Source organism: Talpa europaea, assembly GCF_964194135.1.
Source record: "Talpa europaea genome assembly, chromosome: 1".
Lineage (NCBI taxonomy): Eukaryota > Metazoa > Chordata > Mammalia > Eulipotyphla > Talpidae > Talpa > Talpa europaea.
In genome coordinates this window covers 70,960,464-70,986,331 of record NC_140073.1, presented here as the reverse complement: position 1 = coordinate 70,986,331, position 25,868 = coordinate 70,960,464, and the positions used below count along the sequence as shown (strand labels likewise).

The 25,868-nt window shown below is 43.0% G+C and overlaps 1 protein-coding gene across 1 annotated transcript in view; it reads right to left on the bottom strand.

The window, feature by feature from the left end:
• TFCP2L1 (transcription factor CP2 like 1) overlaps positions 1-25,868 on the bottom strand; it is a gene marked incomplete at both ends in the record, with an annotated part of 53,304 nt that overhangs the window by 21,404 nt on the left and 6,032 nt on the right. Inside the window, one exon of the mRNA XM_084237994.1 lies at positions 169-245. Coding sequence (XP_084094120.1) covers positions 169-245 — 77 coding nt within the window. The remainder of the gene's footprint in view (positions 1-168; positions 246-25,868) is intronic.

Here is a 25,868-nt window from a genome sequence, read left to right as displayed (position 1 = left end):
CTGGCTGTCAGCCCTGCAGGCCTGGCCCAGCCCACTGGGCAACAGGAGCACAGCTCTTCCTCAGAAGCCGTCCTGGAACCATCCAGCCAGTCTTGACCCCTGAGGGCAAGTCCAGGCGCAGACCCTAACCAGCACCCCCAGGTTAAGAGTACAGCCCCACAGCCTTACCTTGACATATTTTGTGTTTAGATCTTGAAAGTCTCCCAACTTCCGATTCTCCAGCAGTCGGATTTCATAAGACTGACCTGCAGAGGGGTCAAGAGTGCATTTTCTATTTCTGAGTATTTTCAAATTTGGGGCTCAGCATCCTCCATGCTTACCCAGGCATCATTAAAGCGCATAGTCCATGGCCAGCTCAGATTGCTCTCTGGACCGGACACCCCAGTTTGTCTATATGGCCTGCTTAGGCCTAGAGCACGCCAGAGCACACACCACATGATACCTCAAGAGACAGTACCTCTGTGACTTGCAAGCAAATAGAATTTAACAAAACATAGTTAGTACTAAATCTATGCAATAATTATTTCATGTTTCTTAATTTAAAAAACACCCGTCACTCACTCAGTTGGAAAACACATCTATTTAAGCCCACATTACAGTAAATAACTGCCCATACCCTTCCTGAGAACAGGTCTAAAGGAACAAACACAAGCCTGTTAAACATTGTCTCTAATTGCAGAATGAAAAGCATTTTCCCAAGTTAAAAGAATTTCATGTATTTGAAAGGGTGTGGAGATTCTATTTGGTGACATGTAAACAGTACAAACTAGTTAAAGACTATAAATGGAAAAAAAAGAAGTACATCCCTAATAACAATAAAGAACATTAAAGTATCTATAAATAACGCGAGGAAAAGTATACACATTTTATTGGGACATAAAATACAGCATGTTTCTAGATGGGGAGACCATATACCAAATCAGGTCCAATTAATTCTTCCCAAATTAAGTAAGTTTAACATAACTCTGAAACACCATAGCACATATCACAACTCAATAAAGGATATTTCACAAATAAGATGGAATAAATTGTTTTAATAATTGGTACTGGTAAATCTGATTAGTTGTTTAAAAAATTTTTAATAATAGATGCACAAAAACTTATAAAAACAGTACAGAGAGGTGCCTAGTCCCCTACCCCCAGGGGCAACATCTGGGGTAACTGTGCACATTATCAAAAGCAGATGGCAAGTACAGTGAGCTAAACCTCACAGACCTCACTGTATGTGTTTATGGGCAGATCTACAAAAGCATCATCACACATAGAGACTCGTTATTTGTTACTGAAGTACAGACCCGCACCTCCCAGGATAAATCAAAACAAGTTACCACTGGATTTAAAAGTCAGTTTCCTGCAGTTTTATTTTAACATGAATAATTACTTATGAGACACTAAATAGGAAACAGTTTTCTTTTGCGTTGTTTATAATTAATGTATTTATTCTCTTACATTGTTGTTCGTTTTGGGACAGCATTTGACTTCTCCCCTCAGGTGTAGTCACTGTAGCTCTCCCACCACCACAGCACCCGTGATCCATCTCCACAGTCCCCTGTACGCTGAACTTCCCTGTTTTCACCCCTCCCCCACCCCTGCTGTATGCTTCAGATCAATGGTCAGCTTGCAAGTTGTGTCTTTTTCTGGCTTCTTTGTTTGGTTTCTCTGTGTTTCACCTATAAGTGAGACCATCCTATATTTTTCTTTTTCCCTTTGACTAATTTTGCTTAGCATAATCCCTTCCAGTCCCATCCATGTTGCCATAAATGGCATGAGTTTACCATTTTTGACAGCTGAGTAATATTCCATTGTGTATAAATACCACATATTGATCCATTAATCTGTTTTGGAGCATTTGGGTTGTTTCCATGTCTTGGCTATTGTAAATAGTGCTACAGTAAACAGAAAAGTGTAGGTTTCCTTTCAAATTAATGTTTTTGTGTCCTTTGGGTAGATTCCTAGGAATGGAATTGCTGGCTCATATGGTAGATCCATTTTAGTGTTTTAAGGAAACTCTGCACAGTTTAGGGAAGGATTTTCTGAATGCAAAATCCATGAAGGAAAAGGGAAATCTAACTATAATAAACTCACAGACACACACACACACACACACACAACATACACGCACACAAACTTTCAATGCAAACAACAGACTAGGGACAACACAAATTCAGTGGCTAATAGTCTATGTGACCAAAAAAAGCCATGTTTAGAAAGATAATAAACCCCCCTACAGCAAACTGAATTGTATCCTCCCAAAGATATATCCATACCCTAATCTCCAGAACTTTATATTTGGAAGAAGTCTGCAGATGCAATGATGTCAAAGAATTCTGAGATGAAAACGTCATCCTGAATTATTCAGGAGGTTCAATGACAAGTGTCATATAAGAGACATACAGAGGAGATGCAGAAGAGGTGGCAATGTGAACGGGGGAGCAGAGTTGGAAGGATGCCACGTAGTGCACGAAATGCCTGGAGCCACTAAAGGCTGGAATATGCAAAGAACACCCAGAGGGAGTATGGCCCTGGAAGATTTCCAATTTCTAGCCTCTAGAGCCATTAGAGAATAAACTTCTATTGTTTTAAGTTAACATGTTTGCAATAATTTGTTAAAACAGTAGGATCAGTTTGATGAATAATAGAATGGGTAAAGAATATAAAATTATACATTCCAAATACTTGCTGAGCAACAATTATGTGCCCGATGCCACAAATCCTATGGACTCAGAGATGGCAGAATGGGCACCACATCACGTGTCACAGAGTCTAGTACCTCGAGTCCTGCCAGACCTGGAAATGATATTGGCCCTGCACAGATATGCCACCTGAGCCTCCCTTATCAAGCGCTTCTAGCAGACTATCTTACAGGACCAGCAAACGCTTCATGAAGCCTCAGTGCTGCTCAAGAATGCGCTGGGCACCCTTCCTGTGGGAGGTAAAAGCATGAAGTCCAAACTCTTATCCTGCCCACTTGCCAGCTCAGAAGACCCAACTCATGGAAGGGTCTTCCAGACCTAACAGACACATCTAACATTTTTTAACATACATTTCCAGGCTTATGAGCCAACAATCCCTCGACAACAACATAAAATGGAGCTCACATATCCTAACAGGTTTTTCTGCCTTCCCTAAGGAAGAATATAGCCATTTCCAGTGTGAGGCCCAGGACCAAGTGGTCATTACTATGGATTTATGGGCATCTCAGGACCCAGTTAACACTGACCCCAGGTTGCGCGGGCAACCTCAGCTCAGGCCCAGGAGGAAGCACCCCCTGTCCCATGTGCAGCAGTTTCCAAGCCTGAGCATAAGGACAGCAACTCAGACGTCAGAGCCATTAATGGAGTTCTAGGCCCAGAGTCACAGCCGCCCCCACCAGCAGCAGAGACCTGATAGATGTGCTTCCCCACTGGATCCCTCTTCCTCTTGCCCTCCTCCTTTGCACACACATCCCCTGGAGCCCCTCCCTAGCCACAGCACACCTCCCTTGCTCAGGCCTCAGATGGGCATCCAGCCTCCCTCCTAAGCCTGCCTCAGCATCAACACATGGGGGCCAGACTGACTTCCCCAAATTCACAGCACCATCCAGGAGACCATCACCCACGGTCACACATGAGCTGATAGTGAAATCATGAGAGTTCAACTGAGATGGGTGACACGGGCATTTCTCTGATTGGCTAGCATCATTTGTGACATGGTGGGAGCCTTGGCAAGTGGGCTCTGGGAAGGCACAGCTTGCATCTGTTTTGCTCACTGTTGTCCTGCTTATCACCCAGCAGGCACTACTTAGCAAAAGTTTAATTAACTATGATCTCATATTCTTTTGTAGCACTACAGGGGTTTTGCAAAAGTAAAACCTATTCCTGGGCCTCCCTGGTGGCTCAGACGGTTGGGCACTGCACTGTGAAGCTGTCTGCAGCCTCTGCAGCGCGGGTTCCATCCCCGGCCAGATGGCAAGAATCCCACATGGCGCAGCAGACCTCTCCTGCCTCGCCCGCTGCTCCCCTCAGCAGTGTATTTCATCAGTCTGCCTGTTTTGTTCCCCGCTCTGTCTCTGGTGAATCCTCTCACCCTCCCACACATCTGGCCCTGTACCTCGGTTCTTGTATAAATAAATAAATCTTAAAAAAAAAAAAAAAAGTAAAACCTACTCCTGCCCTCACAGGGTTAGCAGCCTTCTGGGGTACTTCAAACAGCATTGTAAAACCAGAAATAGAAGGCAGAATTTGAAATATCCCACTAAAAGATAACACAGATCCAAAAGCAGGTAATATTCATCCAGAATGGGGAGGGGATATGGGTCAGAAAAGGTTTAAATAATGAGATGGGAGTTGAAGTGTGGGCTGGATGTCCAGAGCTGAGAGGAAGATTTAATAGGTATCCCAAGCAAAAGCACAGCAAAGTGGGAGCAGTGTCTCTAGGGCATAATAACTATCAGCTGCAGTTCACTGGGCACTTGCCCAATGGCAAGACATGCTGAGGTTTAACACACCTGAACCTCAGAACAAAGGCAAGAAGGGCAGTTTAGAATTAGCATAGAAGGAAACACAGGCTCAGAGAGGTTACCTGATGTGGCAAGCAAGCACAGTACATGGCATAGCCAAGGGCAGAATCTAAATTTCCAGAATATACTACATTCTTTGCCACATCCTACTTGGCATATGTTGTTTGTTGAGCTGAAGACACCTAGAGTCTTAGGTATTCTCAACTTCTTCTGGGATGCAGAGTAGTAGTCTGATTCCACTTTGTGCACTGATTAAAGTTTGCTCACAGCATCTTATAGCATTTAAGGTACTCCCAACATCCCCATTCCAAGGTAAGATTTTCTTTTCATGCCTTCTCCCCTTTAGGGCAGACAATAAAGATGATTCTTAGGAAAAGCAACTCAACTTGTTGGGTGACGCTGGATAAAGCATATGGACTCCAATTCCTTAGAAACAATTCTTAGCAAGGATGCAAGGAGGAAAAACCACTGCCGAACATGATAGGAAAGGCTGCCCTAATTTTATAATTTTGAAATGTAAAAAAAGAGAAAAAAAGTTGGCCTTAGAATCAAGCAGAATAGAGTAATAAAAAACTATCATTTAGTTGTCATCCAGTTATGAGGAAAGGACATTGTTGCTATGACCCTTCTGTGTATGATGTCATCTAGATCTCTCAATAATCCCATAAGGAAAATTCATCATTGCCCCATTTTATCAATGAGGAAATTAAGATCCAGACCAGTTATGTATCAAATTCAGGTATGCTGGACTCCAAAACTGATCACTTAGCCAAACTACTCTATACAATGTATATTACTTCCAAGTTCCTCCTGGTTCTAATATGCAAGGAATCCATCTATTACATTTCTCCTGAACTCCATGACACTCATTTTATTTCATGACTCTCTTCCACACACCAAAATCCACCCCTCTCTTTAAGGCTAAATAACCCTTAGGACCCATGACCTCAATTCTCTGAACCAAGATGGGTGTTGGAATTTGATGGACATGGAACCACAGTGTGGGGTTTCCTTATGCTAAAGTAGTTGCCTGAAACACATATTCCTATCTCATTTAATTAGCTCTGAACATATCAAAAGGTTACAGTGACTAAATCCTTGTCATTTTTGTCATAGGGACAAACAGGCCAATAGAAAAGAAGAGCCCAGATTTAGACTTTTAGAGACTTAGAAACTTGATCTATGGAAGTGAGAAAAAAACTGTTTTCAATTGTGTGGGATAACTAGGCATCGATATAGAAAAATAAATCCCTGTACTTTGCACCACACATAATGCATTTAGCCAAGGTGAATGAAAGATATAAAAGCAAAACCTTAACATTTCTAAAGAAATATAATACTATTTTATGAATGTAGAGTAGGAAAGGCTTTTTTTAATTAATTTATTTTTTTAAAGATTTATTTATTTATACAAGAACCAGGGTACAGGCCAGAAGTGTCTCCCCACCAGAGACAGAGCAGGGAACAGAACAGGCAGACTGAAAAATACACTGCTGAGAGGAGCAGCGGGCGAGACAGGAGAGGTCTGCTACGCTATGTGGGTTTCTCCCTGGCTGGCCGGGATCGAACCTGCGCTGCAGAGGCTGCAGACAGCTTCACAGTGCAGCGTTCAACCGTCTGCGCCACCAGAGAGGACACAGAAAGGATTTTTTAACTGGAAACACATGCAGGAAAATTATATCACTTACATCGTATAGGAAACCATGTTAAAATTGATACGCGATGCTTTTGATAATGCCAGAATGCTTTTAGTAATTATTATATCCCTATAACTAGGGACTGACCTGGCAAACTAAGGCTTATGGTCACCCTATGGACACAGAAAATGGTCAGCAAATACATGAAAAGATGTTCATCCCTAAGTAAGCAGGGTCATGCAAAGTAAAATGATTTACCATCTTTGCCCTAAGACGGACAAAAATTAGTTTTGCAATGTCAAGCATAGGTGAGACTGTGAATAATGAACATTCTCAGTTTTGCTGACAGGTGTATCATGGTGATATAGCCATGTTGGAGACCAGTCTAGCAAAAAAGAGCTAGGCTAAGGATGTACAAGCCTTCAGTCAAGCAGATCCAATTCCAGAGGCACAGCCTGAAGAAGCACTTGAGGTGCACTGGAGACTTGGACAACAACTGCTCCCTCTGGCATTATTCATTCCAGGGAGAATGATCAACAAACCTACAGATCCAGCAACAGGAAAAGAGTTACTTTAATTTCCATTATTTGACTTACAATGACGGAGCACACAGCACTTAAAATGAGCACTCTAGAGACAAATATCAACACAGAGAAATCTCAGAAACAATAATAAACAAAAAGAGGCACATGGTGATGAATTTGAGAATAATGAACAAAGGGATTACCAACACTGATTTCATAATAGGGGTTTTCTTCTGGGGAGGGAGGAGAAAGGCTATGGGATTAAAAAGAGGCAATGCTGAGAAAAGTATCATTTAATCAACCTGAAATTAAAGTAGTGTGTATTCTCTCTCTCTCTCTCTCTCTCTCTCTCTCTCTCTCTCTCTCTCTCTCTCTCACACACACACACACACACACAATATTTGAGTGGGGTAAGAAGATTTGGAGCCAGCTGCCATTCTGCATTGCATTATGGTGTTTTCCTGACTTCCACCTCAGAGGGAGGATGGTCCCTTGGGCTGCACTGTTCAGCAGTTACTGTACCAACTATTGACCCATTTATGACCCACATTGAGTGCAGGTCACTAAAGAAGCAAGCATGGGTAGGGCAGCATTCACCATGCACATTCATAAGCCACCACCAAGATTTGCCACTGAAATTAAAAACCACCTGCAATGTGCCTGTCAGCCACCTGCTGGAGGCTGCTTTACAGCACCCCATGCTGACCCTCGAGCTTCCTGCTCACCTTTCAAAGGCCTTTAACAGCTCCAAAATAGAGGGTGGGGCCAGGACATTGGAAGTTTTACATACTAACTCACTAACTCACTTTTTAAACTAACTTTTTAAATGGATATCATGCCCGTATATAGAAAGTCATAGTCACATACAATAAATAAATGAATTGTTAACTGTAAAAAATTATGTAGCTATGCAACTACCATGTTCTTCTCACATACCACTAAAACTATCTTGGGAACCTGATTAGCACCCAACTTTGAAATCTGGGATCATATCTAGGACCATCACATACTAATGGGTAAATGGCTCATATTTTTTGAGCCTCAATTTCTGCATCTACAAACTGTGGACAATATTGGTACTTTGAGGGTTGTTGGGGTTTGAAGGCATATCCAGTAGAGAGAAGCACAAAGACTGGACTTCAAAACACTCCCTACAGTATGAGCAAGGGCAGTAGGTAAATGCAGTATCCAGTGCCCTGGGGTGGTAAGAAAAAGCAATCTTTCTGCAGCCCTGACAAAGCCTCCAAGACAATATCTTCCAATGTCCTGGTCCCATGCTCTATTTTGGAGCTGTTAAAGGCCAAAAAAAAAAAAAAAGCAAAGAAAAAGAAAGGTGAGCAGGGAGCTCGAGGGTCAGCATGTGGTGCTGTAAACCAGCCTCCAGCAGGTGGCTGCCAGCCCAGCCCAGAGGAGCACAAGGGTCCAGACTGTGGGAGCTGGAGGAGCATCACAGGTTCACCCCTGAGGGTAGTCGTCCGCTGAGCCCTGGAAACCCCACTTTAGGGGCCTGTTATAAACTGTAGAAAGGGGGCAGAGGAGGGGTTCTCAGCTGATCTGAAGCTCTGCTGGTAGCCTGGGTCACCATCCAGAAGAATGGTTTGGACCTTGTCCAAAGAGCCCTGAAGTCACCTAAGAGGGTGTGGAAGCTTCCCTCAATCCCAGACTCCCAACTGGGCCCAGCCTCCACCCCACTGTCAGTCCCCAACTCCACCTCACACAGGGAGGGGCAGAAATGGGGGGAGGAGGGCAAAGAAGAGAAAGTCTTTTCCAAAGATGAATAAAATACCTATGCCTGGCATTTGGCACTGTTCCAAACATGTGCTTCCTCTCTCCTCCCTCTGCAACCTACAACCCCCGATTTTTTTTTTTTTCTATGAAGGGCCAAACAGCAACCAAGTTTGGTCCTGTGGGCCATAAGATCTGTCACAACTATTAAAGACTCCACCATTGTAATAAGGAAGCAGCCCAAGACAATGTGAACGTAATGAATGTGGCTGTGTTCCAATAAAACCTTAATTACAGACACTGAGACATGAATTTTCATTTAATTTTCACTCTTCCTCCTGACTTCTTCCCTCCTCCAAACTTGTCAGCACTTTACCTTGCCCCTCAGCTTCCGTACGTGGGGGAGAATTTGACTCCCCAGCTAGACTGAAAACTCTAGAGCAGCCAATCTACAGTTTATCTGAACCATATTTTTATACCCCACAGGCCCTTGCACAGAACTGGCATTGGGTAGGTTTTTAACTAATGGTGGCAGGATCTGATATTAATTTCCCCAAAGCAGACAAGCAGAGCTAAAACTAGTCAGCCAAACAAAGAGTATGAAAAGCAGCTCAGCCTCACTAGTGAGCAAAGAAATGCCAACTGAAAAAAGACACAAAGCCAGTTTCATCCATCAGATTGAGAAAAAATTAATACATTGTGAATATCCTACAAAGACAATATGTGGAGACATCAGCCCTCACACAAGCTGCAGGTGGGAGGTATTGTGTCACAGACCATTGGGCATTTTGAATATACCCATCAGTATTGACTATGCACAGTCTGTGACCCCCCAAACACCCCATGACCAGGTCTATTTGATTGAATTGCCAACAAACATGATTAAAATCATTTGTAAGAGGCTACTCAATACAGGAGAGGTGTTACAGCTAAAACTGCAAATGATCAAAATGGCCAAGAGTTATGTTACAACCTAGCTGTGGAATACTACACAGCCATTACAAAGAATGTAACATATTTTAACGAGGTGATTGAAATTAGCATCACAAGCCTGATGTGGTACAGAGGACACAATATCACCTACATCATCGTATTCCTGCCCAAAGTGCACAGCCTGAATCTAATCATAAGGACATATCAGGCAATCCAAAATGAGAAAGTCTATAATCTCTAGGCCATAGGTTTGCTTTGAAAATATCAATATTGTGAAAGATAAAGGAAAACTGAGGATCTGTCCAGATTAAAGGAGCATAAAGCAGAGACAACTAAATACAATGCATCTTTCTGGCCTGGATCTTGAATCAGGGCAAAAAGTGCTGAAAAGGACAGTATTGCAACAACTGGCTCTATTTTAATTGGGTTGTACAGTAGGTAGTGGCACTGCATTGATATTAAATGTTCTGAATTTGATTATGGGAGTGTGGTTATGTAAAAATTGTCCTTAGAAAATACACACTAAATCATTTAGGAATAAAGGAGCATGAAGTCTACAACTAACAAATGATTCATAGAGGAAGACACATATAAAATACATCAATAAAGCAATGTACCAAAACATTTAAAACTGGTGAGTCTAGTGAAGGGTACACAGACATTCATTATACTAATCTTTCAATTCTTCCAGTTTGAAATTTAAAATTACTTTGAAATTAAAAGCATTAAAATAGGGCCTTCCTGTGGCGCAAGGGTTAAAGTCTCAGTGCTAGCAAGCTATGCCCAAGCAATGCCATACTAGTTGAATCCGCGCTAACCCACATAGTGCAGCAGATCTCTCCAATTTTGCCTGCTGTTCACCTCAGCAGTGTATTTCAGTGGATCTACCAGTTCTGCTCCCCACTCTGTCTCTGGTGGATCCTCTCACCCCCTACACCTCTGGCCTATAGCCTAGTTCTTAAATGCATAGATAAAATAAATATTTTTTAAAAATAAAAATAAAAGTTTTAAAATACCTTTAAAATTGAGATTATAAAAAATAATTCAGCAGACTGAGATCCACCACGGACAGGAAAAATACCACTGTACGTGTATGTGCATGTATGCACACACACTTACAAGCAGCAGTTAAAATGAGCACACTAGATGCATGTATCATCATGGAGAAATCTCAGAACCCACATACACTGTGACTGCCCACTTTGGAGGGGAAGATGCTAAGGTGTCCAAGGTAAGTCCAGAGCCTCCCACATCCTGGAAACTTTATGACCCTCTCTATACCTCACTCTCAACATCTGCAAAATGTTCTCTGCAGAAGAATTATGAAGATTAAATTAAATAATGTAGCTGATGTATGGTCTGTGAAGAGTACTCCTAAGTCACAATTACTACTTCTGAACAAGTCAAGCCCCACCTCTGCACTGGCCACTATACCCAGCGCTGTACAAACAAACTCTCCTCCAACCCTTAGAACAGCGCCACGCACTGAGTGACCCAGCGCCCAAGGCCCCCAAGGTCACAGAGCCGGGAGGCTTCCAGGTTGGGACAGGGCCCCTCCACACAGCAGACTCCCATGGGCTCCCTGGCTCTTCGTCACTGTCTTCAAGTGAGAATGGGAGCTGTACGGGGACACCCCCTCTGCATCATCAAGGGCGTTTCCCAGAGCAGGCCCACCCCTGCCCGCCTCCCCAGGGCAGTGCCCATGAGGTGCTCCCACAGACCAGCTCTGCCCAGTGAGCGGAACCCAGTGAAGGGCCTCCTGCCCAGATCACGGTGTTCCCAAGTACAGGAGGCAATTGCCTGGGCTGGCCAAGATTTACAGGTTGTTTACTTTCCAACAGTTACTGGTTTGGGTAATTAATGCCACATAAAACATAATGGAGGCCATCATTACCTCAGAGAAAGGAGGGCTGGATGCCAGCAATCCGGTGATAATGGCAGATGGAGAAAGCATAATACCACACACATTGTGTCAGGCACATGCCATGGGTCTTGTCACCTGCATAAGTGCAGTATCAAAGTGTGTCAACACACTTCTGTGTCGACACAGAACACTACACACCAGGCATGTTTCTCAGAAAAGGTTTTGCCATCAACAGACCCAGGTCCTGAGCCCTATGGCCTGTTGCTTCTGTGACCTTGGACGGGGCATTTAACCTCCTCACAGGAGTGGTGAATATCAAAAGTCCCACGGACACACAAGAGATCCCCAAGAAATACTTGAAAGGCAGTAAGTGTGACTATATGTACAAAAGTAAAAGGTAGATCATGTCCTGGCAACTCCCTGTGTCAGCTCTGAGCAGGTTCTCCATCCTGTTTTTGGAGCATGTTTTTCCCCATTTTATGCTTGTATAATGCCCTTTGCAATGCCAAAATGGGGAAAAACATGCTCCAAAAACAGGATGGAGAACTGTCAGAGTGACACAGGGCCAATCAGAAGGAACCCCCAATAGCCACTTTGGGACAATTTGAGCAACAAAATAGAAACAACCGTATTGAATTTTAATTCACGGGATAAAATACTCAAGACATCTATACTGAAATAATAAACATATAAATTAATTAGTGGTAGGGAGAACAAGCTCTTTCTTGTATTCCAACAGCTCAATGTAAAAAGAAGAGGGAAGCAGCTAGTAAACCACCAATAGACAAACACTACAGCAAAAACTGGCACAGACAAGAACACCAGTGGATACTGCAGTAAATAGATACCGAGATATCAAGATGCCCACTAGATATCAAGATATCAACAGAATTTCCAAGTATCACGTCCACCCCAATATATTTTTTTATTTTTTTAAAGATTTATTTTTTTATTTATACAAGAACCGGGGTACAGGCCAGATGCGTGGGAGGGTGAGAGGATTCACCAGAGACAGAGCGGGGAACGGAACAGGCAGACTGACGAAATACACTGCTGAGGGGAGCAGCAGGTGAGACAGGAGAGGTCTGCTGCACCATGTGGGTATCTCCATGGCCGGCAGGGATCGAACCAGTGCTGCAGAGGCTGCGGACAGCTTCACAGCACTGTGCTCAAGCGCCGGTGCCACCAGGGAGGCCCCCAATATATTTATTAATTACAAAGGGGAAAACAGTAACTTGACAGTGAAGACCCCAGCAGATGCTAATGAAGCAACAGGCTGGCTATACCAGCAGGAGGAAGACAGAGCACTCCCAAGCCTCCAGCAGGATGTGCTGGCACGAGCACCATGTCATTCTTGCCCAAAATGCATGACCTCAATCTCAGCATTGAAAAACATCAGACAAACCTGAACTGAGGGGATTTTACAAAATAATGGACCAGAAAGTACTAAGTCTGCTGGTCAGGGAAGAGACTGCAGGCCTGTCACAGATCAGAGGAGACAAGAAGACATGACAGCGAAACACCACGTGGGGTCCTGGACTGCAGTCTGGAATAAAAAAGGACAATAGTGAAGGAACTAGAAAAATTCAAATAGACCGTGGTAGGGGCAATAGAACCATGCCAGTGTAATAACCTGATTTCAATAAGTGTATCATTACATACATAACACTAGCATGATGGAAGACTGGGTAAAGAGTACACAGGAACTCTCCAGACTATTTTTGACTCTTTAAGTTGAAATTATTCTCTTCGGGGCCTCCCCAGTAGCGCAAGGGCAAAGCGTCAGCTCTATGAAGCTATCCACAGCTACAGCAGCACAAGTTCAATCCCTGGCCAGGGAGCTACCCACATGGTACAGCAGACCTCTCCTGTCACGCCTGATGCTCCCCTCAGCAGTGTATTTTAGTCAGTCTGCCTGTTCTGCTCCCCACGCTGTCTCTGATGAATCCTCTCACCTCCCACATCTCTGGCCTGTACCCCAGTTCTTGTATGCATAAATAAATAAATCTTTAAAAAATGATTGACAACACAAAATCTAGGCAAGGATGTAGAGAACAGGCACCCTCCTACATGGGAGACAGAGGCCTAAACAGGTGAGATAGTAAGACAAACCATCAAAGATAAGGTCAGAGCATTTACTCACTTGGGCGCCTCCCCTCCAGCCTCGCTGGTATTCAGGGGCTAAGGGTATTCACGTGCACTTGATCAACCAACATGTTGGAGGTAGGAGCCAGATGTCCTGGTCATTGGTATCCCAACCACCTCTGTGTAGGCCCTTCTCTGTCTGAGCCCTTGCTGAGATGAAGGAACTTTCTGAGGCAGTCATTGTTGGGGTAAACAGGGCAGGTCAGTCAGCCCCGAGGCAACCAAAGCCTCCTTTTCCCCTCAGTCCTAGGTCTTCCCAGAAGAGTGTGCAACTAAGGACCCTCTCAGGGAACTGTTCTGCCAACAGAGGAGAAAAGAAGAGGGTGGTCACATCGGGTCTCTGAGCATATGACTCAACAGTGAGGCCAACTGTGCCACTCCTCTGGGAAACTATGTTCTTAGGAGCTTTGGGTGCCTTAGTCTGCCCACAGAGGCAGGGAAGCTGGTGGGCAGAGAGACAACTAGGCAGATCTTGAAAAAAGAACAGAGAAGAGACTTAGAGAATCCTCAGTGTTTGAGCCTTTGGCTTCAGTCTGCTCTTGAGGTACAGTCACACCCTGCCTCAAGTCTCTCACTTTATGTGACACCAGAGGATAGTCAACAATGGCCAGAAAAAGCCTTCATCACCCATTTTTATTCCACCAAAAACATGGACGATAACAAGTATTGGGTGTGGACAATTTGCAACCCTCCTATATTGCTGGTGGGAAAGTAAAATAATGCAGCTGCTTTGGAATACAGTCTGGCAGGTCCTCAAAAAGTTAAATAGAGTTACCATGTGACCCAACAATTCTACTGCTAGGAATATACCCAAGTGAAATGGAAACATAAGTTTGCACTAAAACCTGTACATGAATATTCATAGCAGTATATTCCTAGTAGCCAGGAAGCAGAAACAATCTAAATGCCCAGCAACTAAAGAATGAAAACAACGGGATATACCCACGTATTACTCAGCAATGAAAAAGAACAGAGTTCTGATACATGGAAACCCCTTGAAAAAGCAGTCACAGAAGATCACCATTTATAGGAAATGTGCAGAATAGGCAAATTTATATAGAATTGGTTGCCTAGGCCTGGGAGTGGGGGTATGGGAGAGCGGGGGGAAACAGGGATTGACTGCTAAATGGGGTATAGTTTATTTCAGAAGAGATAAAAATTAGTGGTTTAATATGCTTAGTTGAAAATACCAAGACACATGAATATACATTTGAAATGAGTAGAATGTGTGGTGAGTGAACTGTATCCCAATTAAACTATTCAGAAAGAGAGATAAGGTTGAAATACCACTCTGTGGCCTAGGGTCACACACGCAGCCTCCGTGGGCCTTAGTTTAGCTACCTACAATAAAAGGGAAGTGGGCTGGGGGGGTGGATAGGCTAGACCAATGTTTCTCAAGCTTCACTGTGTTCAGAAATGAAGTAGTACCTTGGTGAAATGCAGGTTTGGGTTTCAGTTGTCCCGCGGCAGGCACAGATTTCTGCAATTCTAACAGCTTGCAGGTGATATTGATCCATGGACCAACATTTTTCAATAACAGGGCACTGTGGGGTCTCAATCTCAGGAGAACCCAGGTATAATAATCTGAAACTAGCCCTCATACACAGAAGGCAAGGAGACACTGCAGAAGAAGGCAGGCCAACTGGATTTCACTCTAGTAAAAAGAACTTAGTTAAGACGCTTTGTCCTGGGCAGCCCCAAGTACTTTTTGATACCCACCCACCAAATCTTAAAAAGTTTACACAGAGGTTTTAACTGGATGTACACCGTCCAGGGGGCCTCAACAATCTATTTCATCCCAGAGTTACGTCCTTAAGCAGCGTGCGGGAGCAGAAGAGCAAGCACTGCACGCATTCCAGAAACTGGGGTGGGAAGAGGAGCCCACGATTGCCCCGGCCCAGCTCACCAGTCAACAGGCAATCAATCACCTTCTCTTGATTTCCCCAACAGGTATCCCCAACAGAAAAGTCAGCCCCCCTGCTGCCTTAATACTTCAGGAATCTACTCCTATCCACCTCTGTGAATTTCTACCTCTGTGAATGGTCTCTCCTTCCCTTCAGGACACTCAGGGTCCGCTAACTACCCAGACGGAAGCATGGCCACTAGCTAGACATAGGAAGGTCAAGAAACCAAATCTGCCTGAGCACAGAGCTCCTGGCCAGGCACAGCAGAGCCTCACCCTGTAAAGAACAGTCTTGAGTGAGGCAGGGCCCACATTTCTCTGCAAAGTCCAGTCTTTTCTTTCTGGAAAAGGTAGAAAAGAGCAGTACCCTCAAGGCAGTGGCTGGCAAACCCCAGAGTGCCTAAGCATCATGGGGGTGTTTAGTGAAAACAGATTCCGGACCGTCTCAGTTCTAACACAGCAGGAAGCACACGCTCCAGGAGATTCTGGTACTAGCAGTCCATGGGCCCAGTGCTGCCCTAGAGCCCTCCAGAAGAAGACAGGGATGTGCTCCAAGAGACTGCGAGGAGCCAAAACACAGCTGACAAGTCGATTCCACCGTCTGAAACTCGGTTTCCCCACCAATACAAGGGGACTGGATGAGAGGCCCCTCTTTTTGTGAGACAAAGAAGCAAAGCAGAAGGTAGAAAGGGAGGCTAGCTCTCCATCCCTATCTTCCAAAAAAGGGGACAGTCCAGCCTAAGCAATGGGGGTCCTCGCTGGACAGCTCTGCAAACACAGGCATGCTGTGGGGATCCACAAAGGGACAGTGTCCTGAGGAAAGTCAGGCGGGAACATCAGTTGTTAACTAACACAAAGAGTTGTCCCTCTCCCTGAGCTGTCCAGCCGCAGGCTCATAGCTGTTCCCCCCAGCAAGCCACATAGCCCAGAAATACTCCATCTTTACTCTGGCGTTTCTTTCTTTTCTGAAATGAAGAGGCTGGAAAGAGCATGTAACTGCCTGTGTAGAGTGGCTCCTTTAAAACAGAACACAAAACACCTTCCTCATTCACAGCAGAGATTATGAGCACATTCTTCTAAATAGTAATTCTAACCACAGTTCAGTGGCCCCTGAAACCTGAGTCAGGAACCCATTTACAAAAAAGTAAAGTGGGGGGCCTCCCCTGGCGGTGCAGGTGGTTTAGCGCCGCTCTGTGAAGCTGTCCGCAGACTCTGCAGCGCGGGTTCGATCCGGGCCGGCTGACAAGGGTCCCACATGGCGAAGTAGACCTCTCCTATCTCACCTGCTGCTCCCCTCAGCAGTGTACTTTGGTCAGTCTGCCTGTTCTGTTCCCCACTCTGTCTCTGGTGAATCCTCTCACCCTCCCACGCCTCTGGCCTGTACCCCGGTTCTTGTATAAATAAATAAATCTTAAATATATATATATATTTAAAAAAATAAAAAAGCAAAGTAGGTATCCCTACCCCTGACCTCCCTTCAGATTGCCCTCCCCTCGAACATCCAAACGTAACAACAGAAAGGAAATAACATTTACTGAGACCTGCTGATATACCAGGCACTGAAATATGATTACATTCCCTCAGCGGGCCATTGCAAATCATATAACCATTTGTATTCACACAGGGAGCAGAGCACAGTCTATTAAAACGGCCCCAGCCCCACACATGTCACCCTGGTTGTCAGGCACTTGTTTGGCTGAAGAGCAGGACACTCACGGGGGTAGGCAGGCAGCAAGAGCCCAGTCTCCTGGCCAGGGGCAAAGCTCTCCAGACCAGGTGTTCCTGTGAGGCTGTCCAAATGACAGGCACTGGCTCACATCCAAGTTTCCCCTGGCAATTCTAGTATACATGGTCTCAGTTGCTTTAATAGTAAAAAGCCATGGAACTTTGAGGGCAAACAAGCTAGCCAAAGCCTTTGTGCCCAGACTGACGAGTCAGTAAGAACATTAGACTCATCAAAGGAGCCTCAAAGCCCTGGGTGTCTGCAGTGGGGACAGTGCTCTGCCATCACATACTCTGTCTGGCAGCACACAGGAGAGAGGTGAACAGGCACACCTTGTCCCTGAGGGGAATGACAGCCCTCCGTGACTGAGAACAAAGTGTCCTCAAATGTCATCTCATGGCTTTAAGACAGCTCCTCTGGAAGGACATGGCCAAAGGCATCCAAATTCTCCCAGTCCCACGTGCTGAGGTGAAAACCATCTTACAGACATGTAGGAAGAATACAGAACAGCCTCAGATGGAAAGAGCGAACTTCAGGAAAACCAACTGATGCTTGTCCAAGAAGATGCTACAGGGGAGGACATAATGGAGGTGCTTAACAAACACCTTGTAAAGGAACAGCGGGGCACTGATGAAGGGAGCCAGGTCACATTTCTGACTGTAACAGTGTGGAGTTGCTAAACTCACCTGCTCTCTTCAGGGAAGAGGACAAGAATGATGGCAACTTGACACAGTCAGAATACGGACCAAGCCTTGGGCCTCCCCAGTGGCGCAGCGGTTGAGCAATGGGTTGCGAAGCTGCCCGCAGCCTCTGTGGCACGGGTTCAATCCCCGGCTGCTCCCCGGCCACCGGAGGAGGGTCCCACATGGCGCGCAGACCTCTCCTGCCGCCCGCTGCTCCCCTCAGCAGTGTGCTTCGGTCCTTCTGCCTGCTCTGCTCCCCACTCTGATGAATTCTCTCACCCTCCCGCGCTTCTGAGTGTACCCAGTGCTTGTATAAACAAATAAATCTTAAAAAGAAATATTAAGAAAACGGACCAAGCCAGAGGACATCATGAAGAAATCCCACAATGCTGGTAACTTAAACGTTTCCTTAAAACATCCTGAGAGAGAGGGAGTATTTTAAGTCATGTGAAGAAAACCCAATGCACACAGCCTTTGCAGGTTAAATCAAGACTCCAACAAGAGCGGGTGTCTCTACAGTTTGAAAGAGCATATGCAGAGGGCCTCCCCCGCAGTGCAGCGGGTTGAGCACCGCACTGTGAAGCTGTCTGCAGACTCTGCAAAATGGGATTGATTCCCGGCTGGCCAGGGAGATTCCCACATAGCACGGCAGACCTCTGCTGACTCACCAGCTGCTCCCCTCAGCAGTGTATTTCTGTCGTCTGCCTGTTTTGCTCCCTGCTCTGTCTCTGGTGACTCCTCTCACCCTCCTGCGCCTCTGGCCTGTACCCCAGCTCTTGTATAAAAATAAATAAATCTTTAAAAAAAAAGAAAAAGCATATGTAGAGAGTGATGTTCAAGCGCTACAGCTCAAATGACACTGCCTAATTACAGAAGGAACATGAAAGCAACTTTGCAGCAAACCAATGAAGCAGGGAATTTACTGTTTAGAACCAGAAGATTCTCAAAGTGTATGAAAAACATCAGAACCTTGATTCCAAAAGGAGGATGGCTGGAAGGCCTGGAGAAATCACAGCAGGTGAATCGGCTCTCATGAGACAACAGCTCCGGGTGGGTTTGCTGGAGATTGTTTGGACTGAGATAAAGGGCAGTGAGCTAAGTGGGAAAAATCTCACAAGGAAAAAAAAAAAAATGGCTGAATGAAGGTTTGAAATCCAGCTTTTCTTGGAAGTGATTCTTTTGTGCCTGCTATTCCACTTGCAGCCCAAGCAGTGCCCCTAAAACCCATGTATTAAAGTGACAACGGTGGGCCTTGCTCACCTTAGACTTTTAGGAGCACTATCCCCTCTCTCGTCACTCCAGAGTCAGAGTCTACACAACCTGAGACAGCCCCTGTGCCCTGGAGTCAATCCTGAGCCACTGAACTCTGCCTCACCCATTCCATCCCAGGGGGACCACAATAAAGGCTCTTGCCCCTGACCTCCCTCAATCCTGCTACTTCCTGACTGGTCCCAGTGCTTCTCCATGTGGCCCTGAGGCATGTGGCTTGTCCCTTCTCTTGGGAACTCTAACAAACTACTTTTTCAGTGGTAATTATCTCCTTACCTGTTGGTTTCATAACACCTGAAAAGTAATAAAACCTACATTTAAAGGAGATCAGGTCATCCCCTGCACCATCAGGTCCCCAGAGGAGGAAGATGAGTGAGCTGTGAGGACTCGGGGACGCAGGGTGGTGGGCAGTTTTGATCCAGACTTACCATGTCCAACCTCTAACCATGGCTGGACATCTGAAGTGTCTTCTCTACATTTATCCTGACCCAGGCCTGTTTCATTTAACATGTGTAACTGATGCTACATTTGCTCTTACTGGGATATTAATAATTTCAATTTCTAATATAGTATTTTCAGACTATAGATGATTTAACATAATTCTTTTTTTTTATTTTTTTTTATTGATTTATGCATACAAGAACTGGGGTGTAGGCCAGGGGTGCAGGTCGGGGGTAGGGATGAGAGGATTCACCAGAAGCAGAGTGGATGGATTGACTGAAATACACTGCTGAGGGGAGCAGCGGGCAAGACAGGAGAAGTCTGCTGCACCATGTGGGTTAGCTCATTAGCTCCCTGTCCAGGGATCCAACTCAGGATGCAGTGGTTATAGCGCGACAGCACTGAGACTTTAACCCCTGTGCCACCAGGGAGGCCCCTAATATAATTCTTTAGAATATATCATTCATAGTTCATTGGAACCTCTAAAGTTAGATCATAAGATAATATTTTAGCTTTTGGTCCACTATTAAAATATAACTGAAGTTTCATGACTAATATGTAATAAAGCATGCTATACAAGTAAACTCTTATTTATTTCAGTAAATGTGGATTAGTTTTAATGACAACAAAGAAAGAAACAAAAAACCCCAATCAATGACAACCACACTTTCAACCAATTTATTAGTATGCTCATTAGTTTACTAATTGATAAATTAATTATGGGAAGTTGACATTTGGGAAAGCATTTGTTCCTTATTTTGTTTTCTCTCTTCAACCTTTATGTGGCTTATAAAATTCTTTGCTGGTCAAACATTTCTAAACTTTACATAGACTAAATCAAGTCTCTTTCTAGGGGAAAAACAAACAAAAATAACAGCAAATAACTCATTTAGTACTTAAGACATATTAAGTGGGTGGTATTGTCCGTCTTACAGAACACATAGGTTGACAAGTTCAGGAACGTGGGAAACAGAGAAACAAAATTCAAACTTATATGTATTTAACTCCAAAATTCCTGGCGTTTGATCTGCCACCTACCTTCTAAGAAAGGTAATTAATAGTGTCATCCAAACTGTTATTACCAACAGTATATGCTAGATATAACTTGTGGATATACATTAAGGACCTCCCCATGCTTTTTTATGGCTGCATTGTAACCTAAAATGTAAGGCCCCATATTCAATAAGCTAAGGTGATGGACACTTGAAAAGTAATAGAACTGAATTCCTACCTCATTACATGCCAAAATAAAGTCCAAAGTGTTCAAACTGGGAAAAAATAATTTTTAAATAACAGAGGAATTCTACTAAAATCTTGAAGTGGAGAAGGCCTTTCCTAAATAGGGCAAGGAACACAAAAAGAAGATAAAAAGATAAAAACTTTCATTATATAAAAGAGCAAGCAAATAAATAAGTGAAAATATTTCTAATACATTATATCAAATATGCAAAGAGCCCTCAGAAATAAATAAGGATGAAAATCCCATTTGGAAAATGAGTAAATCACATGAAAGGCAAAAATAGACATGACCAATATGAAAAACACTCAACACTGAAAAAAATGAAAATTAAACAGGAATAATTTATTTTCCCCACTAATTACCAAAGGCTTAAAAAGCATTAGATATTAATTCAAAGAACCAGGCACTGTGCTAGGACTAGCAACAAACAAGATACCCAAGGTGTCTGAGAAGTTTATATTTCAGAAGTGGTTAGCGATAAGGGATGGATGACAGTGAGGAAATAAACAATTATTGAGATAGTTGTTTTACAAATCAGTACAATTTCACTGTCGGGAAAAATGGCAGTAGCTATAAAAACGTTGTGCCAGCAATTCTATCTCTACATATTTATTCCACAGATATTCTCCCACCTGCTTACATACAAAGATTTGTGTAGGTAGATGCTCACTGGGTGCTGGCACAAGTATGAAACAAATGGAAACAAACCTAAATTTCCTCAAGAGAACAAATTCTACAACATCCAAACAATAGATCATGATGAAACCACTAAAGAACATCTTTTGGTATTGTTTTTCTTCTTTTCACACATTCAGGTAAAAAGACTGGACACTTCATTTGAAAAAATAAAAGTTGCTAAATAGGATATATAATATGATCCCATTTCTCTTAGAAAAAGGCACACATTCCTGTAAGTGTGCATGTGTGCCTTTTGTGTGAGTGTTTACATCTGTATAAATATACATGGGTTAACATATGGCCATACAATTAAGACATGGGTTTATGTAAAACGAAAAAATGTGGGAAGTGGGATTATGGAGATTTTCGAGATGACAAATTTCTGTTGCACTTGGCTATTTTGTTTTGTAAGTATGTGCTAGCTTTATACTCAGGGGGAAAAAACAAAGAAAATATTTTTTAAAACCTAAACATATTTAAGGGTGATTTGGTTTACTCAGCTTATATTCCCAAAATTCAGGGTAAAAATTAATCTGGAAAGAAAACTTCAGCTATGGAAAATAGGTTATCACAATAATCCTTCGACTCACTCTTTAAATTCAAAGTCACTGATACAATAGGGGTGGGAGGGGACTGTAAGTGTATGCCTACCATTGACTTAATTCTCAAGGCAACCCACAAAATGAAATCATTCCAATACAGATAAGGAAAGAGAGACGCTTAGAGATTAAGTGAGTTCCCTAGAGCAGACACTGGTAAAGAGAGAGCTGCCATTCTGTCTGGATTCTAGGGACTGGGAACACAGGGAATGAAGGCCCAAGTTCCACTCTAATCTCCCTGGCTGTTCTCTCAGGTCACCGGGGTTGGGGAGGGTGGGAGCAACTGATCATGACTTTCTCCATGGACGAATTTTGTCCTCACTCCATTCCTTCATGGTCTTCTCCCCTGCAAGTTCTCTACACCCTCCTTCAGAGTACCCCAGCTGTACCATGGGACAAGCACAGATAATGGGCATGCCTAGCCTAGAATCCTGCCTCTTTGTAGGAAGTTCTAGGAAAAACAGCCAGAAGCATGGGTGTTTTCTGTTCCAGAACTCCATTATTACATCGGTGCTCAACCACGCCCCAGGCTTCCAAGATTATGTGATACAGGAGGAGGAATCTGATTTCACCACTGAATCTGCCATGTATAAAATGGGAATAAGGCCTCCCTGGTGGCCCAAGGGGTTAAGTCTCAGCACTATGAAGCTATCCACAGCCACTGCAGCACGATTTCAATCCCCACACCAAGGAGCTAACCCACATGGCGCAGCAGACCTCTCCTGTCTCATCTGCTGCTCCCCTGCAGTGTATTTCAGTGGATCTGCCAGTTCTGCTCCCCACTCTGTCTCTGGGGAATCCTCTCACCACTACCCCCTCCCCCACAACTCTGGCCTGTACCCCAATTCTTGTATACATAAATAAATCTTTAAAAATAAATAAAATAAAATGGGAATAATAGATTTGGGGAGAATTACTCAAAAGAGAACACCAGAAAGTGTTTTGTAATTGTAAAGTGTTAAAGTATCACCCTAAAGACTGACATCCCTACCTTCCATGCAGTAAAGTATCCCTTTCTTTTACAGCAGCTCACATCACTGAAGAGTCTAGAGTGACAATTTTAAAGATGGTATTTTAACACCCTCCATGGAAAATGTCTCCTCAGAGTAAATGAAGAACAAAGAGAAAAGTTCAGCAGACCTTCTTGCCTTTAATCTACCCCAAAGCTACCACTTTTCAATTCTATCTTAGGAATTCAATTCTATCTAAGAGGAGCAATTCTCAGTTTTAGGACCAACCCTGTGTAATTCCTGGAGTTGGGGAGAAGATCAAAAATTGTAAAAATAATCCAAATTTCAATTTGATGAACTTGCTAACTTCCAAAAGAGACTAGAGGAAGCATGTGTCCACTTTATTATTACTGGCTAATATGATTTCTTATGTGCTGGTTTTCACTTTCAGAACACTGTTTTCAGTGTTCTATATCAATTAACTCCTTTTATCCACCTACTTGTAGGAATTTTTATTTTCTCCATCTTACAGATGAGGAATTAGAGGCTAAATGAGTTGCCTAAGTGGCTGCCCCATGGTCCAGCCTCAGCAAAGTAGCTGAAGATCTTAGCCATCTGGTCTACCTCTCCAGCCAAATCATTCACACCATTCATAATGGTGTTCCAAACCCTAGTCATCCTGAACCACTTCAGTTTGAGGATAGACGTTATGCTTAAACTGCACTGCCCCTCCCCCTTACTCCATTCTTTTCCCAGTCATTTACTCGACTTTTCTCTCTACTTACTGAACCTCTCCTTTCAATGGATAAGATGGTTTTATTCTGTTATGAATCCAAGTAAGAATCCTGTAAAAATCCATTCCTTTGTTTAAGATTCAAGAGTTGCTTTGGCAGGAAATACCAAAGCTTTCTCCATAACAAGTCACTCTTGCAAAGTTGTTTGGTATCTCAAAGCAGAATTTCCAACACATTGCCTGGGGTTCTCTCCTCTGTTCTCTCAGACCCCTCCCCCACAAACCACTTCATCCCTTCCCTGTGGCTCCAACCTACCGGAAAGATCTTCCTAAAGCATGACCTTTGCCCACAAAGAGGTGGATCTGTGAATTTGCAGACCTCTACTCAAGAGCTATCCACCTCTCTCCTTCAGAACTCCATTTTGGAGGAAAAGAATATATTTTGTTCTTCAGGTCATTTTTACCACATCCAAAATCAACCACCGGACTCAGTGATAGGACACATATATGTAACCCACCTTATCCAAGGTACAGGATCTCCAAAGCATGATTTAACACCGCACTTGGATAATGAGGATCCAAACAGTTTAAGTGGCTTCTTGATTTACAGGTGCAGCACACCCCCCATGTTTCAGACATGACACAAGTCATTACAGAAAAGATATGAGATGGCCTCAGAAATAGTACAGTAAACATAAATCCAATGCAGTAAACATTATCTGAAAAGGTTTTGACTGATGTGTCGAAACCAATTTTTTTAACTGAATCTAATCTATACTGATTTGTCATATGACGTAAGTATAGGCTATATTAAATAGGCATGCTGTCATCCAGTATAACAGCATTAATGTACAAAGGGATGCAGGAGAGAGGGACGAGTAGAAAAATAAAATGGAAATAAATTGTCTATTTTTTAAATTTTCTGAATGGAGTGCCTACTATCAAGGAACCAAGCTGAATGCTAAATATACAATGTTAAAAATACAGACACTAAAATAATTCCATTGGAAATTTTCTCCAAGTAGTTATGAGAATATTCTGACTTAAATAATATGAAGAAATAGAAATAATAAAATAACATTCAGACATTTACATGATGTTTGGGAGGCTTTAATAATAGAAAGTTATTACACAAATAGTACTTAATAAAAGTAAGAAACAATTTTATAAAGCATATGATCTCATCAATGTTTTTTAAAAGGTAAGAAAGAAAGACATAATGCCTGTAAAATCCATCTGTAAGAATGAATGACAATGGGGCCTCCCTGGGGGTACAAGGGGTTAAGTTTCCACACTATGAAGCTATCGCCAGCCACTGAGGCATGAGTTCAATCTCTGGCCCCCGGAGCTGACCCACACTGTGCAGCAGACCTCTCCTGTCTCACCTGCTGCTCCCCTCAGCAGTGTATTTCAGTCAGTTTTCCTGTTCTGTTCCCCACTCTGTCTCTGGTGAATCCTCTCAGGCCAGCAACCCCCTACCTCAGGCCTATACCCCAGCTCTTGTATGCATAAACAAATAAATCTTTTTACAAAAAAAAACCAGAATAAATGAGAATGGTTAAGGAGAATGATGAAAGGAACTTCTATTCCCAAACAGGGAAATATTCATATATTTCCAAGCTACAACAATAATGGGACAAGAAAAAATTATTTTCCGGGGTACGGGACAAAAATCAACACAAGGATCTGTTTCAGGGCTAATATTATAGAATATTTTTTAACATTTTAAAAGTGTCATTTTATACAAATATGAAAAGGATAAGCTAGGCAGTAACTAATTTAGGAAATTACACAAATTTAGACCTTCATATCACATCATAAGTTCCAAATGCAATATATAACAGTATAAATCTCACTGGTAAAGCTAGGGGCAGGGAGGAATACATATATTTCATGTAGCAATAATGCAAAATATTATAATTATAGTATTTTATAAAATTATATAATTTTATAATGATATAATGAAATGAGTTCCTACTGATTTCCCAAAAAAAAAAAAAAATCCATTTTAGTGTTAAAATTTAGAAATCCATAAATGAAATTTAGAAAATTAAGCTGATTTTGGGGTAAGTAGACATTCTAAGCGTAAAATTTTAAGGTGCATTTTAAAAGACAAAGATTTAACAACAGACATTTAAAATAAATTTCTACATAATAAAAAAATCATAATATAGATCTCATTCCATAAATAGAGCTGTCACACAATAAAATATGGCTAAATAGCCAGCAACCAACAGGGGGAAATATTTGCAATGCATGGCAGCTACAAGGCTGATACTCTTCACCTATATTCTACTCTTGGAACCAATAAGATATAAACATT